At 41.8% G+C, this 19659-nt stretch overlaps 1 protein-coding gene across 12 annotated transcripts in view; it reads right to left on the bottom strand.

The window, feature by feature from the left end:
* Positions 1-19659, bottom strand: part of trappc9 (trafficking protein particle complex subunit 9) — a 650990-nt gene that overhangs the window by 260065 nt on the left and 371266 nt on the right. Inside the window, exon 24 of one of the 12 annotated variants that reach the window (XM_069921682.1) lies at positions 17935-18052. The exons of the other annotated variants lie outside the window; for them this stretch is intronic. Within the exon in view, the coding sequence (XP_069777783.1) occupies positions 18039-18052 (14 nt within the window). The 3' untranslated portion in view covers positions 17935-18038. Of the gene's footprint in view, positions 1-17934; positions 18053-19659 lie in introns of those variants that run through there. 12 annotated transcript variants of the gene reach the window in all.

Raw genomic sequence — 19659 nt, forward strand, 5'->3', positions numbered from 1 at the left:
ATAAACAGAGCAAGAACTACTAAGGCCTTAGAATATATAACACTTAAAAATAAGCTACCATCAGTTTTATATTTGTCTATCCTTCTTGCAGAATTACTCTATTTTAATAGACAAAGTGCCCCATGTACCTTATTTTCTTGAGATTTTCACAAATTATTTAATTTTCTATACTGTAGCACCTTCTATAGTTTTTCTCTGATTTAATGTTTGGTACTAAATAATACCAGAGTACCAAGAAAATACATGAAAATAGAAGACCACCCTATATTCCTGGAACCATAGAACAGTGGTTCTCTGGCTTTTTCTTTCCACTCACATATCACTAAGTATTCCCCATGTCATAGGTGCTCTGTGATTAATAAGGGATTGCTTCAGGTGGTATGTCGGTGGAAAGAAAAAGTATTGTACTAATTGTACCTAATTGACTCGTTATGGACACAGTTTCAGAACTCCAAAGGAATTTGGCAATGACAATTTTTCTCAAGCAAAATATTTCAGTAACAATTGAGTCTAGAGCAGTGATTCTAAACTTTCCCTTCCCACTCACATACCACCTGAAGCAACCCCTGACTAATCACAGGACACCCATGGCATAGGGAATACTTAAAGTGATATGTGAGTGGAAAGAAAAAGCTTGAGAACCAATGAAAATCTGTCGGAGTTGATTTTTTTTTGTTTTTCAAGGGTCGACATACGCCAAATCTGCTTTTCTAGCGTCGACTAAAACGCCGAATCGGTTTTTCCAAGGATCAACTTATATGCTGTATCAGCGTGGATTGGATTTTGAGCTGAATTGAAGGTGTCAAAAGTAAATCCGGCGTATGTCGACCCCATTTTTGAGAGTTTTTTTGGGTTTTATAACTCGACTTGTACGCCAAAATATACTGCAACTCTCCCTAGTTCCTGCCTCATCCCATCATAATTTGTCCTCCCCAATTATATACTTTACTATTATATGCTTTTATCCTTGTCCATAGCTATGCTAAAACTCAGGGAGTTGTGATTTCCATCACCGAAATGATCCCCCACTCAGTGGTCTGTCACCTGACCAGATCCATTGCTCAGTACAAGATCCAGTGTGGCCTCTCCTTTAATCGGCTGGTCCACAAACTGTTTGAGGAATCCATCTCGGACCCACCAGTCAAATTTTGCCCCATCTACCCCTCTTGCAGTCAGAAAGTGGCAGTCAATATTTGGGAAGTTGAAGTCTCTCATAAGAACAGCCTTGTTATTTCTGCACCATTCAAAAATCTACCTACTTAACTGTTTCTCAGTGTCCCAAGAACTATTTAGGAACAGTGATTGGTCCCTTCCTATTTTTGACTTCCACCCACACTGACTCAGTATTTTTATCCAACTCTCTGCTGCTATCCTATCAGTATTCCAGGCTCCTGAGAGCATAAGGTAGTTTCCTTATATGACAGTTCACGGTATGAATGCCACTGAATGTACTGTTATTAGCCCACCTGCTGTTTCTAATTAATGTTAGTGTGATTATATTGGACAATTAGCAATTTCTGTGTGAATAATGCAGCAGCTATGAAACTGTGGTAACAAAAAGAACACGGAAAATAATTTGCATTCACTCTCATCAATTAGAACTCTCCAACCACAAACAGAAAATAATTCTGTGGAGTTAACACAGCAAATATAAATGTTCAATCCATTGTTTCACTCTGTCAATAATTGGAAAATAGAAAACATTTCAATGTTTTTCCATTCAGTTTGGAACCATAAAATTGTTTTGGTAAATTTTGAGCAAATCCATAGTGCAGATTCTCATCTGTCCCTCCCTTAAAATCCCTACTGTTCTTTCCCAAGACCACACTTTGGCAAGTCTGAACACCTGGCTGTGCTTCTTCTGCCTTCATACAGAAAGAGACTAAAAAAGAGAAGCTCCAGAGATCAGGACAGCTAGAAGGTGGTCACAAAAGGCTGAAGAACGATTACAGGTCTTCCTCAAGTCAGCAGATTGGGTGATGTTCAAGGACTCGACTGAGAAGCTGAATGAGTACACCGAGGCTGTCACACACTTTATCAAAACAGCTGTGGAAGAGTGTGTCCCCAACAAATCATTCAGGGTTTTCCCAAACCAGAAGCATTGGATGAACAATGAAATCCAGAACCTGCTGAGAGCCAGATCACAGACATTTAAGTCCAGAGATCCAGATCTGTACAGCAGGAGCAAGTATATGATTTGCCAAAAGCTATCTCCGAGGCGAAGTGGAAATTCTGGATGAAAATGGAAACAGCAACTCACCCAACAGAAGTGGCAGTGCCTAAATGCCATAACCTGTTACAAAACAAAATCCAGTAAAGTAGCAGATGGGCAAAGCTTCTCTCCCAGAGCAACTCAATGCCTTCTAAGTCCAATTTGACGACAGTAATGGGCGAAGCCTTACCCCTCTACACCATCACGTCCCTTGACGATCCTATCCATCTAAATCTGAGGATAATGGGCATGCTGCCTTTAGGAGAGTGAATCCAAGGAAAGCATCTGGCCCGGATGGAGTACCTAGCCGAATATTAATATTTGTGCTGACCAACTTACCATGGATATCTTCAATATCTCACTCCAGCAGGGCATGGTACCCACCTGTTTAAAACAGGTGTCAATCACACCAGTGCCCAAGAAGAGGGTAGAACCTTCTTTAACCACTATAGACCAGTTGCACTTACATCAACAGTGATGAAGTGTTTTGAAAAGCTAGTGATGAAGCAGATCAGCTCCTGTCTGAGCAGTGACATGGATACATTCCAGTTTGCCTATGGTAGAAACAGGTGGATGCCATCTCACTGGCTCGACACAAAGCCCTGAAACACCTGGAGAGAAAGAATGCATACATCAGGATGCTCTATATCGATTACAGTTTAGCATTTAACACCATCATCTCCTCAAAACTGATCAGTAAACTCCAAGACCTGGAAGTTAACACTCCAATGTGTAATTGGATCACGGATTTCCTTACCTTAAGACCACAATCACTGACGATTGGTAAGAACTCCTCCACAAACTCCATCAGTACTGGAGCACCACAGGGTTGTGTTCTTTGCCCGCTGTTCTACTCACTTTATACCTACAACTGTGTAGCTCGGTGTAATAGGCGTTGAAAGAACCAAAGACTTGTTGATCCAAACCAAGGCTTTTATTAACTAAAAGACTGGAGCATATCACAAGTAGGTCGACCAGTCCAGAATGACCTGGTCTGGCTAGGAGCAATCCTTTAAGACCTGCCAGTAGGTGTGGCTACACTCTCAGCCAATCACAGTCATCCAACACTACCATCTGTACATATGTACATATACACATTGGTGATAGAATCTGTACTATCACATTCACCCCTTTTTTGAGATCCGACCCCAGGGTGAATGGAGGTTAGGGGCTGTACCGGTCAGGGGTTCTGACCATCCGGCGTGACCGCCGTGGCGCCAGGATTGGGGTCGCTGGAGTCGTGTCACCGGTAGGTAGGGTGCGGCCACTGCTTTGCTCAATTCCCCAATGCCGTTGTCGACAGTCTGGCCTGAGCTGGTAGGGTGGTGCTGGTCCCTCTGTTCAAGCACATGACCTGGCGGAGAAGGAATAGGGGGAGGTTGGGTTAAAGGCACTGCTGCGTCTGATCTGGCTTGGGCTAGGTCCCTTACCAAGACTGTGTCCTCCCGTCCATCTGGGTAGTCAACGTAGGCATAATGCGGGTTCGCATGGAGCAGAGTCACTCTGTCAACCAAGGGGTCGTTCTTAGAGTACCGGACGTGGCGTCGTAAAAGGACTGAACCGGGAACCACGAGCCATGCCGGTATGATCATACCCGACTCTGATTTCCTCGGGAAAGAGAACATCCTTTCATGGGGGTGGCATTGGTTGCAGTGCACAGGAGGGAGCAGATGAAGTGTAGGGCACTAGTGAGCACATCCTGCCAGCGAGAGGTGGGGAGACCTTTGGAGCGGAGGGCAAGCGTAATCGCTTTCCAGTCGGTGGCATTCTCTCTTTCGACTTGCCCATTACCGCGTGGGTTATAGCTGGTGGTCCTGCTTGAAGCAATACCACGCTCCAGTAGGTACTGCTGCAGCTCCGTGCTCATAAACGAGGACCCCCTGTCATTGTGGATGTAACTGGGGTACCCGAAGATGGCGAAGATGCTGTGCAGGGCCTCTATAACTGAGGAGACAGTCATGTCCGAGCAGGGCACAGCGAATGGGAAGCGGGAGTACTCGTCGATGGCCGTAAGGATGTAGGTGTTACGGTTGATCGACGGTAGGGGCCCCTTGAAGTCTACGCTGAGTCGCACAAAGGGGCAGGTGGCTTTGATGATGTGGGTGTTCTCCGGACAGAAGAAGTGGGGTTTGCACTCAGTGCACACTGGGCAGGCCCAGGTCATGGAACGAATCTCCTCAACCGTGTAGGGCAGGTTGCGAGATTTGACAAAGTGCGCGAACCTAGTGGCCCCTGGATGACAGAGCTCCTCGTGGAGTTTCTGCAGCCTGTCCAGTTGCATGTTGGCGCAAGTCCCCCTGGAGAGCGTATCTGGTGGGTTGTTGAGTATACCTGGCCAATACAGTATGTCATAATTAAAGGTGGAGAGCTCGATTCTCCACCTGGTGATTTTGTCGTTCTTGATCTTACCTCGTTGGGTATTGCTAAACATGAAGGAGACCGCGCATTGGTCGGTCAGCAGCGTAAAGTGCCTGCCAGTGAGGTCGTGTCTACAACGACGTACTGCTTCAACTATGGCCTGGGCTTCCTTCTCAACAGAGGAGTGTCGGCTCTCAGGACCCTGGAGGGTTCTGGAGAAGAAGGCTATCGGCTGGCTGGCCTAATTCAAAGTGGCAGCCAGTGCAAAGTCAGATGCATTGCTTTCGACTTGGAACGGAATGGACTCGTCGATGGCGTGCAGCGTTGCTGCAGCGATGTCCGATTTGATGCAGTTGAAGGGTGCTTTGGCTTCAGTTGACAGGGGGAAGGAGGTGGTCTTGATAAGTGGCTGTGCCTTGTCAGCATAGTGTGGAACCCATTGGGCATAGTAAGAGAAAAAACCCAGGCTGCGTTTGAGTGCCTTCTGGGTGTGGGGGCAAGTCCATGAGGGGATGCACGCGGTCAGGGTCTGGCATGACTACCCCGTTCTCCACCACACAGCCAAAAATTGCGAGACGAGTGGTCCGGAAGACACACTTGTCGAAATTGTAGGTCAAGTTCAGCCGAGTTGCAGTCTGAAAGAAATTTCTCAAGGTTGGCATCATGATCCTCCGTGTCATGGCCGCAGATGGTGACATTGTCCAGATACGGGAGAGTAGCAGTCAGACTGTTCTGGTCCACCATCCAGTCCATTTCCCGCTAGAAGACCGCGACGCCATTTGTGAACCCAAAGGGTACCCTGAGGAATTGATACAGCCGCCCATTCGCCTCGAAGGCCATGAAAGGTCGGTCTTCTCCGCAGATCGGGAGCTGATGATAGGCCGAACGTAAGTCAATGGTGGAAATTACACGGTATTGGGCGATCTGATTCACCACATCCGTGATCCGTGGAAGTGGGTACGCATCCAGGAGTATGAAGCGGTAGATACCTGGGCCCTCCATAGACTTGTTAGGTTCGATAATGCCCTCATCCAGCAGTCTGCGCACCTAATTTATGATAAATTTGCTGTGTTCAGAACTGTATTGCCAGCTTTTGGTGGCCACAGGCTTCCAGCCAGGGGTGAGATTTATGAAAAATGCTGGCTGAACAATGCAGAGGGTAGAGAGACTACAGGTGAGGCCCCGGGGCGCGTGGGTGGGTGGCTCGGGCTGCTGCTGGCAGGAGGTTCCTTGGGTGGAGTGGTTACAGACAGAGAGCGGAGTGTGCGGCCCCCCAAAGTGCAGGGAAATGGTTTGAAATTGGCACTGAAAATCCAGTCCCAGCAGAGCAGGGGCGCACAATTGAGGAAGGACTAATAGTTTGAAGTCTGTGAACGTGATGCCCTGGACTTTCAGGGTCGCCACGCAATACCCCTTTACCCCAGTCGAGAGCAATCTGGTCGCCAATGAAATTCACTGTGTAGTGGGGAGAATAGCTAGTCCGCAACAGTGGGGCAGGTCCGGGCGAATAAAAATGTCAGTTGACCCCGAGTCAAATAAGCAATTGGTATAGTGTCCATTGCTTTTGTGAGGGGCTGGGGGAAGTCCTGGTCAAGGGTTATTGATGCAGAGACTTGTAATGTAGACAGTGGAGACTTGCGTGATGACGTCACGCAACATGTGCGTGATGACATCACACAAATAGTGGGGACTGAAAAAACAGTGTCGGGGTGGTGGTGTTGCTGCCTGCAGCCAAAGGTATGTGTTGGGGGTCACTGCTTGCTGTCGGTGGTGGGGCGGTCAGCGGGGTGGCGATCAGCGGTGGCAGGTCCCCGGACGGCAGCGTCAGGACCCCGGTCGGCAGCGTCGGCAGGTCCCTGGATGGCAGCGACGGGTCTCTGGTTGGCAGTGATGGGTCCCTGGTCGGTGGCGGCGGGTCCCTGGTCGGTGGTGGCCGTTGAGGTCGGGGCTGGGGCCTGGTTGGACATTAGGGTGCACGTCATTGCGGAGAGGGTGGGTTGTACCTTCCGTGCTCGGCGTCTGGCCCGTGACGTCAGGCACTGCCACGCGGTGGAGTCCTCGCTCTCATTGGACAAGAGCTCTGAGGAAGAAGTATTTGAAATGGACAGTGGTGATTGGGCTTCACTTGAGGCACTGTGTTTGATGGTGGCCATTTTGGAGCAACAGATTACAGCAAAGTGGCCATTTTTAAAGCACTTCTGGCACCTGGCTTTTCTCGCCGGGCACTGGGACCTGCTGTGCTTGTTCCTCCCGCAAAAATAACACTTTGGGGTTGCATCGGGCAGCGTAGCGGCAGTAGTAGGGTAGAGGGAGGGCATCCTACTCATATCAGAGTGTGGGGTCCAGCCACGAGAGTACATATCCATACTTAAGACCTCAGCCTCCATCATCTCTGCAATCTGGATCACGTCCTCTAGGTTTTCTCCCCCGTGCTCTAGCTGGTGCTGCCTCACCTCATTCGATTGAACCCCGGCCACATAGGCATCCTGAATGAGATCGTCTGTGGTCTCCGCAGCAGTTCTGTCTGTGCAGGCACAGTCCCTGCCCATTGCCCTTAGTGCCTGAATATAAGCTCTACAGGACTCCCGGGCTGTTGCGTCCTTGTAGCAAGTTTGTACCGAGCATAGATCCTGTTCACCAGTTGCTGGTAGAGCCCTTTCAGCACCTTCGTGGCTGCGGCATAAGTGGTCGTGTCCTGGACACTCTGGTAGACTCTCGGGGACACCATAGTCATCAACATTAGTAGTTGATTGTTGTCCTCTACCACAGCAGGATCAGAGAGCTGTAAGTATGTTTCGAAGCATCTCACCCAGTGCTTAAAGTCATTCGAGGCTGTAGCTGACTGTGGGTTGATGTCGAGGCATTCCAGCCATAGGATACGGTCCATCCCTTCAAAATTTTTTAGTTAATAAAATTGTATTGCGCATCAAAAGAACCAAAGACTTGTTGATGATCCAAACCAAGGCTTTTATTACCTAAAAGACTGGAGCATATCACAAGTAGTTCAACCAGTCCAGAATGACCTGGTCTGGATAGGAGCAATCCTTTAAGACCTGCCAGTAGGTGTGGCTACACTCTCAGCCAATCACAGTCATCCTACACTACCATCTGTACATATACACATTGGTGATAGAATCTGTACGATCACACTCGGTACGACAATAACATCATCCACGAATTTGATGACACCGCGGTAGTGGGTTGTATAAAGGAATGGGATGAGTCAGCATATACGATGTAGATTGAAAACTTGGCTGAATGGTGCACCAACAACAACCTTGCACTCAATGTCACAAAAACTATGGAGCTAATTGTTGACTTCCAGAAAGGAAAGCCACAGAGGTATACAATCCAGTGATCGTTGGGGGGATCAGAAGTGGAGAGGGTGAGCAAATTTAGGTTCTTGGGAGTCACAGGATCTTTCCTGGACCCAACACGCCAATGGCATCATGAAGAAAGCACGTCAGTGCCTTTACTTCCTCAAGAGTTTGCTGAGGTTTGGTATGACACGAGAAACTCTGGCAAATTTCTACAGAGATGTGGTGAAAGAGTGCTGACAGGCTGCATCTTACTCTGGTACGGGAACACCAATATCCCTGAGCCTAAAGCCCTCCAAAAGGCGGTGGACATAGCCCAGAACATCACTGGCAAAACCCTTCCCACTATTGTGTACATCTACAGGGAACACTGCTGTCGGAGGGCAGCAGCAATCATCAAAGACCCACACCACCCAGCACATGCTCTGTTCTTGCTGCTATCAGGAAAGAGGTACAAGACTTGCACCACCAGGTTCAGCAACAGCTGCTACCCCTCCACCATCAGACTCCTCAATGACAATTATATTAAAACTCTGCTGCTTGCACATGATCCAGATCCTCCTATTCCCTGTATATTCATGTATCTACAAAGAAGCCTCTTAAGTGTTGCTACCATATGTGCAGCCACCACTACTCTAGACATTTCTCATTCTTTGTATAAGAACTTGCCCCACACATCTCCTTTAAACTTCCCACTACCCAGCTTAAATGCATGTCATCTAATATATTACATTTTTATCCTGGGAGCAAAATTTTGACTTTTCACTCTATCAGTGCCTTTGTCATGTCACCGCTTAGCCTCTGACAGTCCAGTAAAACCAACCCAAGTTTGGCTCACATCTCCATAAATCTCATTTGCTCTCAACCTGACAATGTCCTGGTAAGCCTCTTCTATACTCTTTCTAACACTACATCTATGCTGTAATGGGGTGACCAGAATTGTACACAATACCCCAAGGGCAACCTAACCAAAATTTAATATAGCTGCAATATGACATATTACTTTTATTCTCCATGCCCTACCTAATAAAGGCAAGCATGCAATATTTCATCCTATTTACCTGTGTGGCCACTTTCAATGAGCTATGGACCTGAATCCCCAGATGACTCTCCATATTAATGCTTTTAAGAATCCTGCCACTAACTGGGAATACTCCCCTTTCATTTGACCTCCTAAAGTGCAACATGTCACACATGTTGGGACTAAACCCAACCTGCCATTTCTCTGCCTATACCCTGTATATTCTCTAATATTTTTATAGCCCTCTACACTGTCCACAACTCCACCAAGCTTTGAGTCATCTGCAAACTTACTAATGCCCCCACCAACTTTTTCATCACAGACATTTATTAACATCACAAACAACATGGGCCCCAACACACTTCCCTGTGAAATACGACTGGTGATGTGTCTCTACCAGAATAACATCTTTCCACCACTACCTTTTGTCTTCCACCAGCTAAATACTGAATATACGATATGAATCCAAATGTGATGGGATAATAAAACAGGAAAGACATCACAAGTATTTGTTTCAACAATGTCAAGTAATTCTGTTGACAATAAAAGTTTCATAAGTCTTAAAAAATTCATTGGAATGTAAAGAAAGCAACTGCTAAATGGAGGAATAACAAAGGAGTCCAATGAAATTGGACATAATCCAACAACTTGATGGCTTTGAACTAAATGATAAAGTAGATGTATCATCTTCGTAAGACTTGTTGATAAAACTTAACAGTGGATTGTCCATATGTATTTTTTAATGCAATTCTGCTCCGCAGAATTATGTTCCTCTTTGTGACCAAAAGGAATTGTGTAGGTGCAGAATTCTAATTGATAAGAGTCAGAATTATTCTCCTTGTTCTTCTTAACTCTACAGTTTCTTAGCTGTTGTATTAGTATTCATGCAGATACCAGTTTCAAAGCAGTGGATAGTTTGTGGCTTAATAGTTAAAAGGTGAAAGCAGAAACAATACATCAAAAGAGTTATACTCAAGAACACCACAGCTTCAAAGGGGATAAATATTTCAGCCTCAAATTGTGAACATCTCAACAAAAGCAGGTTTTAAGATTCATAACAGTCCAAAAAAATTACCAAAGAAACATAGATAGGCTGCCACCAGTTGTTGGCTATTGGGTCCATGAAAGGTTTTATTTCCTTGATTGGATATCTGCTCTGCATTATGTCTTTGTTAAGATCAAGATAACAAACTTGGCACATACTCAAGGTTTGCAAGGCAGCAGTGAACCTTGCCTCTTGAGATTTGAACAGCAGGTACTACAACACAATGGAGAGGCATCAGCAGTCCCATGTATTCCAAATCTTTGAACTCTACTGGCAAAATAAGGATTCCAACATCATCATCCTCTCCCAGGCCAACATGTCCCAGCACTGAGGCCTGAATGTCATTGAGTTCTGCAAGGCAGCCACATACTCGTATGCCCATTAGCAGACTTTTTCAGCAGGCATTCTATTATGTGCTCAGTCATGGGAAGAGATTACAGGACAGGGAGAGGAAGAGACTCAAATCTATACTTAAAATCTCTTTAAAAACAATAAACATTGGAATCCCTGATCCATGGTGCCAAAATCCAGATTCAGCATTCATAATGGCACTGAGAACCTCCTCCACATAGCAGAACCATGAGAAAGTCCAACATAAACAGTGGCAAAAATACATTAACCGTCTGCCCACCCTGCCAAGCACCTCCTGCCTAATGAATCTACAGTTCTCACACTCACCGATTCCATCACTATAGAACTAGACTGGAATCAAATCATCTTTAATACTGAAGGGGCTCTTTATGTGGAACACAATTTCACTAATAATTGAATAAAATGGATCTAAAACTTTCTCTTACCTACTCAGTTTGCCCCACAAACAGTAAAATTTGCAGAGACTGCAGCAAAATAAACTTCATGCAAAAAATCCTTTGAGCTAGCTGACCTGAAAAATTATACCACTGACACCAAACCTGCTATTTTAATGCTTTCTTATGCGACAACTGCGAGAATCCCATTTTATTTTGTGATTCTGAATTTATAAAATCAAGAATTTGGCATTTGATACTGCTGAGAAGATTCCCAGTATTGTTGCCATTGTTTTCATATAACACTGATGTTTTTCTGACATTATAATTTTTCTACAACAATGTTGCTTTACAAATGATTTTTTTAATATAAACAAAGGTACTGTCATTACGGTTTTTCAGCCTGCTGATTTTATCTTTCACACGTATGCTACCATGAAGATTTGGAGAATTAAGCTCTTTTAAAAACTATGGACAAAACAATGATGGAAAACAATATTATGTCCTACCTGTACTATTTTCAGTTGTAGATCATCAACACTAACCATGGTCATTCATGATTTCATAACAAATAAATGAATGAATGTCTAGAGTAATTCTTGCTCTATTATTGAAATCTCAAATATCATTAACAACTATATTTGAAACAGAATTAGAAATACGGTTAGTACTGAAATTACTATAAATGTTAGTACAGTAATATAAAATTACAAAAATGTGTACAAAAGTTGAAACATTTGTTCATGCTGCAGGTACATCCTCTGTTGATACCCACTATCCCAGAAGCCAGTCTCAAACCATAATTTGTTCCACACTATAGCAGAAAGTAGCTAAGACCACTGGATACTGCAAAGCTATGGAACCTGGCGACACTGCAACACTAACACCTAACTAACACAGTCCTTGTATATACTATTTAAGGAAGCAGATATTCAATTGACCTAATTAACACCAAATTAGTCTACTCTAAACCAAAGTGATGGAAAATGTCATCACCAGTGGTATCAAATGGCATTTCATTCCTAATAACCAATGCCCAGTTTGGGTTTCACTGGTACTCCTCAACTTCATTACAGCCTTGGTCCATAGTGGGTCCAGAAGCTGAATTCCAGACATAAGTTAGTAGTGATGACTCTTGAAATGAAGATAACATGCGCTTCACTGAGGTTACAGGGCTCTCTGATATAACTGAAGTCAATGGACATTGTGGAAAGCATTCCAAGGGTTGAAATTACATCTCACATAAAGGAAGACAGCTGTTGTTGTTGTTGGAGGTCAAACCTCCAACATTGGACATCATTGCAGGTGTTCCTCAGAACAATGTCCTGGCCCCAACTATCATTTCATCAATAACCTTATTTCCATCATAAGGTCTGAAGTGGGTGCGCTCACTATAATCGTGCATTCACAAAACCTTAGCAAATCAAATAGTTCACAACTGCATACAGCAAGACCTATTCAGCATTCAGTAATGTAAATAGCTGTAGGTGATGCCGGTAGAGGACCCATGATTCGGAGCCGAACAGGAGCGTGGGTATGACAACGGCTCTGTACACACTGATCTTTGTGTGTTTCTTCAGGTGGTTGTTTTTCCAGACTCTTTTGTGTAGTCTTCCAAAGGCACTATTTGCCTTGGCGAGTCTGTTGTCTATCTCGTTGTCGATCTTTGCATCAGATGAAATGATGCAGCCAAGGTAGGTAAACTGGTTGACCGTTTTGAGTTCTGTGTGCCTGATGGAGATGTGGGGGAGCTGGTAGTCATGGTGGGGAGCTGGCTGATGGAGGACCACAGTTTTCTTCAGGCTGACTTCCAGGTCAAACATTTTGGCAGTTTCCGCAAAACAGGACGTCATGCGCTGGAGAGCTGGCTCTGAATGGGCAACTAAAGCGGCATCATCTGCAAAGAGTAGTTCATGGACAAGTTGCTCTTGTGTCTTGGTGTGAGCTTTCAGGCGCCTCAGAACGCTTCTATCAGCGCTGTCTCCGCTCCATCCTCAACATTCACTTGAGTGACTTCATCACCAACATCGAAGTACTCGAGCTGGCAGAGTTCACAAGCATTGAATCCATGCTGCTGAAGACTCAACTGCGCTGGGTGGGTCACGTCTCCAGAATGGAGGACCATCGCCTTCCCGAGATCGTGTTATATGGTGAGCTCTCCACTGGCCACCGAGACAGAGGTGCACCAAAGAAGAGGTACAAGGACTGCTTAAAGAAATCTCTTGGTGTCTGCCCCATTGACCACTGCCAGTGGGCTGATCTCGCCTCCAACCGTGCATCTTGGCGCCTCACAGTTCGGCGGGCAGCAACCTCCTTTGAAGAAGACCACAGAGCCCACCTCACTGACAAACGACAAAGGAGGAAAAACCCAACACCCAACCATCCAATTTTCCCTTGCAACCGCTGCAACCGTGTCTGCCTATCCCGCATCGGACTTGTCAGTCACCAACGAGCCTGCAGCAGAAGTGGACATACCCCTCCATAAATCTTTGTCCGCGAAGCCAAGCCAAAGAAAGAAGAATGTAAAGAGCCAACAAAATTGGTCCCAAAAATGTGACTACTCCATCGTTGACTCCCCCACCATCAAAATTCTGGGAACCATTACTAACTGGAAAATTATCTGGAATAGCCACATAAATGCTATGGCTATAAGAACAGAACAGAAACTAGCCACCCTGGCTCAAGTGACTCACATGCTGATCCCCTAATGTTTTTTTTCCAACCACATGGTACATACCAAGAGTATGGTGGAAAATTTCTTATCTTCTGGATGAGTGATGTATGTATCATGTACAAATTGCACATCTGTTACTCACCAAACAATTAAGTTGCAAACTGAAGAAGGAGTGACATATTTTGAAAACTCTTGAAAAAAAACAGTTGACAACCAAAAAAAAAATTTTAATATAAAGGGGTTAATTGTTGACTAATGATATACTCCTAATACTTTCTCCAGCAACTTACAATATAGGCTGCAATTATATTTTGTTGAGCAATGAAAAATATTGCCAACCAGATGAGAAAAAAAAACTATCATATTTACAAAACTGTATCTTCATGTGCAGTATTTTCTTCTGTTTCATCATTTCAGTGTTTTCATTTTTGGTATATTCTACTGCGTGAGCACAAAGTGAAAAGAATCAACTGTTTTCATTATCACAATGTCTAAATTCTGGAACTTCCTCTGCAAAACCAATGTTTGAGTACCTTCACCAGAAGGGCAGCAGCAGTTCAAACAGGTTGTTCACCGTTTTGTTCTCAAAGGTAGTTGGAAATGAACAATTAACACTGGCATGTCAGCGATACCCAGATCCCAAAAAATGAATAACCAATACACCGACTCCAGGAAATAATGAATACAGTCATGAGTTTCATGATATTAATTGTTTTCCTGATTTTTCAATTATTTTTACCTCTGTAAAGACTTAACTCTTGAACTATCCTAGTTTACTGAGAATACATTCCAAAAGAAATATCATCAACTCAATGGGTACTGAAACCTTGTATTTAAATTAGAAGATACAGCCATTAATAAAAAGTACTCCATCTTCTATGGAGCTATATCAAATTATACATACCAAGTGGTAACACGTTTGACATCTGAATTACACGAGTATTTCACAAAACTCCATCACCATATATTTCAGCTCACAAATCCACCAGGTAAGTTGGGACCCCATTTTCATGTTTTGATCATACATCGGGTGTATAAGTCGACCCCCCGCAATTTTCTGCAAGGAACATACTGGTGTTCGGGCCTCCCAGCAACAACCCAAACTTTGTTACTATACCCCAATCGCCAATAAACAAATCTGTAAATGAAGCAAGCACGTTAAAAATAAACCTTTGATTCTGGCCAAGAAGATGCCAAACGGAGCTGGGTCCAAGTCTTCAACTTTGGCTGTAGCCAGAGTTGGCGACTCCATTCTCAACATCTGGTACAGTGCCAATCGCATCGAAGAAGTCACCTCGCTACTCAAGTGTGCTCAGTGAAGAAACTACAGCTATGTGATGGCTGCCGGGCAAGAGCAAGAACCTTGGGCACCCGGCAAGAGCAGGGACCTATGGCTCCTGGGCAGGAGCAGTGATCTCAGGCTCTACAATTATAAAATATCTGGATGGGTACTGGTGGTGGCCATTGGTGGGAAGGTGTCGTGAAGTGGCCCGTGCAAAATTGCTTCGGGTCGGCTTATATGGCGAATCTACGTAGAGCGGGGGTTTTTTTGTTGAATTTAAGATCTCATTTTTGTATCTAGCATATGTCGACCCCTGATTTTTGAATAATATTTGAGGGTTTCAAGTCTTGAATTATATGTCAAAATATATGGTAATTGAGACACTAATTTCGTAATCATTTTGAAATCTTCTCATTTAATTTTCAACATGTCAATGGACAAACAATTTGGTTTTTTTTTAATAACAGTGTTAAAATAGGAAAGAAGAGCAGATTTATCATTCTTCTATCTTGCAAGTTCTGCACTTCATAGATAATGGTTTAATCAGCAGAAAGAAAGGCGATTAAATGGGCAAAAATAGCAACAATCAATAGGTTAATGGGCAATTTAAGCAATAGTAGTGCACAGGGAACATTTATCCAATAGTTGAAACATTGCTTGTGGCTGAAATAGCTTCAAATCCATCATTTCTACCCATGGTCTAAACTGCAAATTGATGAATAAATTATTTCAGAACTGCATTAATTGCAAATTGCTGACAGCAAAACAACTTCAAGCATCAACTAACCAATGTATTTATCCAAAATGAATTTTAAATATAAAAGACAATATTTTACAAGTATCAATAGCAATGTCAAGAATTAAAGCATTCCAATCCAAAAATATAAAAAATATATATTTCTGTTAAAGAAAACAAATGAAGTATAAAGCAGAATGCCATGCATGTGTGGCAAAATAAAACTTAGATAAGTATATAATTACCTTTAGAACATTTCTGGTCACAAGTCCAGTGGCAAAACTGAAGGTCAGGTGTGCCAGTATCTAACATCCAGCACATTCTACTTTGCAGTGGATAGATGCAGAAACCGGTAGCCATCTGATGCTTCTGCATAAACTGTCAGCGTGATCAGGGCCTTTACTGTTTATTTGCTCTTGTCAAACATATCTTATTGATATTCAAATTTCAACTGCAAACTATTTTTCCATAAAGTAAAGCAGAAACAACGGAAGGTCAACAACCTGAAATGTTAACAGATGCTATCTATTTCCACCATTTTCTGTTAATAATTTCATATTTGCAAGATCTGCACCCTTTGTATCTCAAAAGTTAGATTTTGTTGGCAAAAATTAAAGACTTTTGTTTATCATGACAACTGATAAATGATAAGTAATGATAACAGATGAGATAACTGGATACACATGCAGCAGTTTTGGAAAAGAAAAATCCATGTAAACTGAGAGGTCAGTTAAGTTTGACTCTTTAAAGAAATTACCCTATTTATTTTTTTAAATACAAAGACATAAGGAAGTTTGGATTCTTGTTCAAAGGAGAGGGAGCAGGGGCAAAAAGGTAATGTTCAAGAACCATGCTATACCAATTGGCTTGGTTTACAAAATGCCAGGAAGTTTGGGGGATGAGGGCAGCAGACAATCAGAGAACAAGGATAAACAATAAAGTTGAAGATGCTAGAAACCAGAAATAAGAACAGAAAATCATCAAAATACTTAGCATGTCAGATAACATCTGCAGAGGGAGAAACAGAAATAACAATTCAGATCAATGATCAACAACAAGTGCACAGATAAGACAGAATGAACAACCCATAATAGGATGAAAGCAGAGAGATAAAGTTATACAGGAAAGTCTGCAGATGCTGTTTTTGGCATGTAATGGACAAAAGTGGAAGAGAAACTCAGAACGTCACGCAGCATCCAGAGAAACCCAAGGGGTATTACCAATGTTTCTGGCCTGGGCCCTTCATCAAGATATGAGCAAAAAGCAGAGAGGTGCCTGAATAAAATGGTGGGAGTAGGAGAGCAGGAGGAGGACAGCCTAGATATTATAGGTGGGAGGGCAGAAGACAAAAAAGCTGAGGTAATGAGGAAAAGGTGGCTCTCTGAATGGAGAGGGAAAGGGTGGACAGTGAGAAAAAAGAAGAGAGAGGGATAGGGAAAGAGAAAGAGGCAGCAGAGGAGCCTATCAGAAACTGGAGCAGTCGATGTTAATGCTATTTATGGTGATGGTATAGATTAATAAAGCAAAAATGATCATTGACATGTCCATGATGTTTTAAAGATAAAACTAGAGCCTTAAATTTGATTTTGAGAGGAGAGCACAGATGTTTAAGGGAATTGAAATTGGCATGTGAAAGATGATGGAATCAGTCCTAAAATAATTAATTGGGCCAGCACCCAGGACTTTTTTTTTTGAAGGCCAACTTCACATTTTTAATATCTGATGTATGTGCTAACTGAAATTTATAGTTGTCAATAAGCAGCTACAGCTTTTCTATATCCCATTTTATCATCTTGAACACCTCAATGTGTTCTTTTTCTAAAAAAAACTTTATTTAAAAGATAAGTAAAAAGTATAACATACAATCTAAATATTCAAACAAAGTAATTTTACAAAGATTTATATATAAAGAAAAACAAAACACAACAAACATAAAAAGAATTTTAAAAAAGGAAAAAAAAACACAAAAAAACCCCTCCCCCCCCCACCACTTCAGCTAGCTCCCTTAAGGGGAGCCAAAAATATAAATCAAATATATATTCAAAAAATGTATAGATGTTAATAACAGTTCAAAATACATCTAATTGCATATTTTTCAAATACGGAGCCCACTTAAAAAAAATAACTGTCATGTAAATTATAAGTAATTTTTTTCATAATGATACAAGCTTTCAATTCATTATGCCAGCGTATTATATTAATTTCTACATCATCTTTCCAAGTACTAGCAATGCATTTACGTGCTACTGACAACAAAAGCAATTGGAACTTTATCCAAACCTATTCCCCTTAATGAATACAAATCTCCCAACAAAAAAATCGTTGATCCAAAGGTAGTTTAAAATTATACAATTTTTCCAAAACTATTTTAATTTCTTGCCAAAATGGTTGGACTTCACACAAGTCCAAACAACAAGTAAAAAAGTACCAATACATAAACCACATCTAAAACAAGAATCTAAATTACTAAACCCATATTTTTTTTAACTTTTCCAGGGTCAAATACAATTGATGTAAAAAATTATAATTAACCATACCATAACTTACATTAGTCAATTTAATTACATTGTCCTGACACATGTTCGCCCAATCATCTTCAGGAAAAGTAAACACTAAATCAGTCAGTTTAGATTTTTCCCAATCTGGTTTATCCATATTGTCCTGTAATAAATTATATATAACTGAAACATATCTCTTCTTTGGTATAGTAGAAGTCAAAAAAGTAGGTAAATACATCTCTCTACCATAATTATCTTTCACCAAAGCCCTAAGCTGATAATACACAAATAAAGAATTTAAAGATATTTCAAATCGTTCTCTCAAATGGATAAAAGAAAGAAATTGTCCCTCTACAAAACAGTCCTGTATTGTCTTTATACCTTTATAATTCCAAAACTTTAAATAACTATTAAACATTGAAAAAGGAATAAGCTGATTATTGTATAATGGAGTTAAAATTGGTCATTTATATTTCGACCCTAAAAACAATTTTTTATCCAAATCTTTCATAAATGTTTCAGTATTGGCATATCATATTCCTGTAATAAAATCAAATTCCAACAGAATATAAATTCATGCATCTCCATTCTAGGTAGACATGATATCTTCACTTTAGCCCAACTAGGAGGTTGATCCAAGTTCATCAGTCTACTAATAAACTTCAACTGAGCTGCCTCATAATAATTTTGAAAATGTGGCAGTTGTAAGCCACCCAATATATATTTCCAAGTAAGTTGTACAACACTACTCGAGTAATTTACCTTTCCACAAAAACTCTTGTACTGCTTTATTCAAATCCTGGAAAAAACTCTTTGAAAGTAAACAAGGTATTGATTGAAATAAATATTGAATTCGAGGAAAGATATTCATCTTAATACAATTAACACTTCCAATTAGAGTTAATGGGAGATCTTTCCATTTAGTTAAGTCTGGTTTCATCTACCTCAGTATAGGTACATAATTTAATTGATATAATGATTGAAAGTCATTGTCCACAAACACACCTAAGTATTTGATTTTATTCATCCATCTTAATTTTGTAATATTTTTAAATTCAGAATAATCTTCTACTCCAAATGGCAAAATTTCACTTTTATACCAGTTAACTTTATATCCCAACAATTCTCCAAATTTTGCTAAACACTCTTGTAACTGTTTGAACAATTTCTCAGGCTCTGTCAAATATATCAACACATCATGTGCAAATAGATTAATTTTATACTCTTCATCCTTAATCCTCATCCCTCTAATATCCTCATTTTGTCTAATAGCCTGTGCTAACGGTTCTGTATCCAATCCAAATAGGGCTGGCGACAATGGGCAGCCCTGGTAAGTTGATTGAGTCAATTTAAAAGGTAAAGATGTCTGTCCATTTGTCACCACCCAAGCAATCGTATTCATATATAAGGCTTTACCTTACCCCAACCAGTAAAGAAAGGGCCAAATTTAAATTTTTCTAACACCTTAAATTAAAAAGTCCCATTCAACCCTATCAAAAGCTTTTTTGGCATCTAGTGCAACTACCATAGGGTGATTAGGATGCCACCGATAAGCATTGATCAAAGTAAGCAATCGAAGTATGTTATCTGAGACATTTCTATTCTTAATAAAACCTGTTTGGTCAATATGTACTAACTTAGGTAAATATTTAGCAAGTCTGTTAGCTAATACTTTCACCATTATTTTATAGTCTACATTCAATAAAGAAATAGGTCTATATGAAGATATCTGTAAAGGATCTCTGTCTTTCTTTGGGATAACAGTTATTA

This window comes from Narcine bancroftii, chromosome 2 (assembly GCF_036971445.1).
Source record: "Narcine bancroftii isolate sNarBan1 chromosome 2, sNarBan1.hap1, whole genome shotgun sequence".
NCBI classification, from domain to species: domain Eukaryota; kingdom Metazoa; phylum Chordata; class Chondrichthyes; order Torpediniformes; family Narcinidae; genus Narcine; species Narcine bancroftii.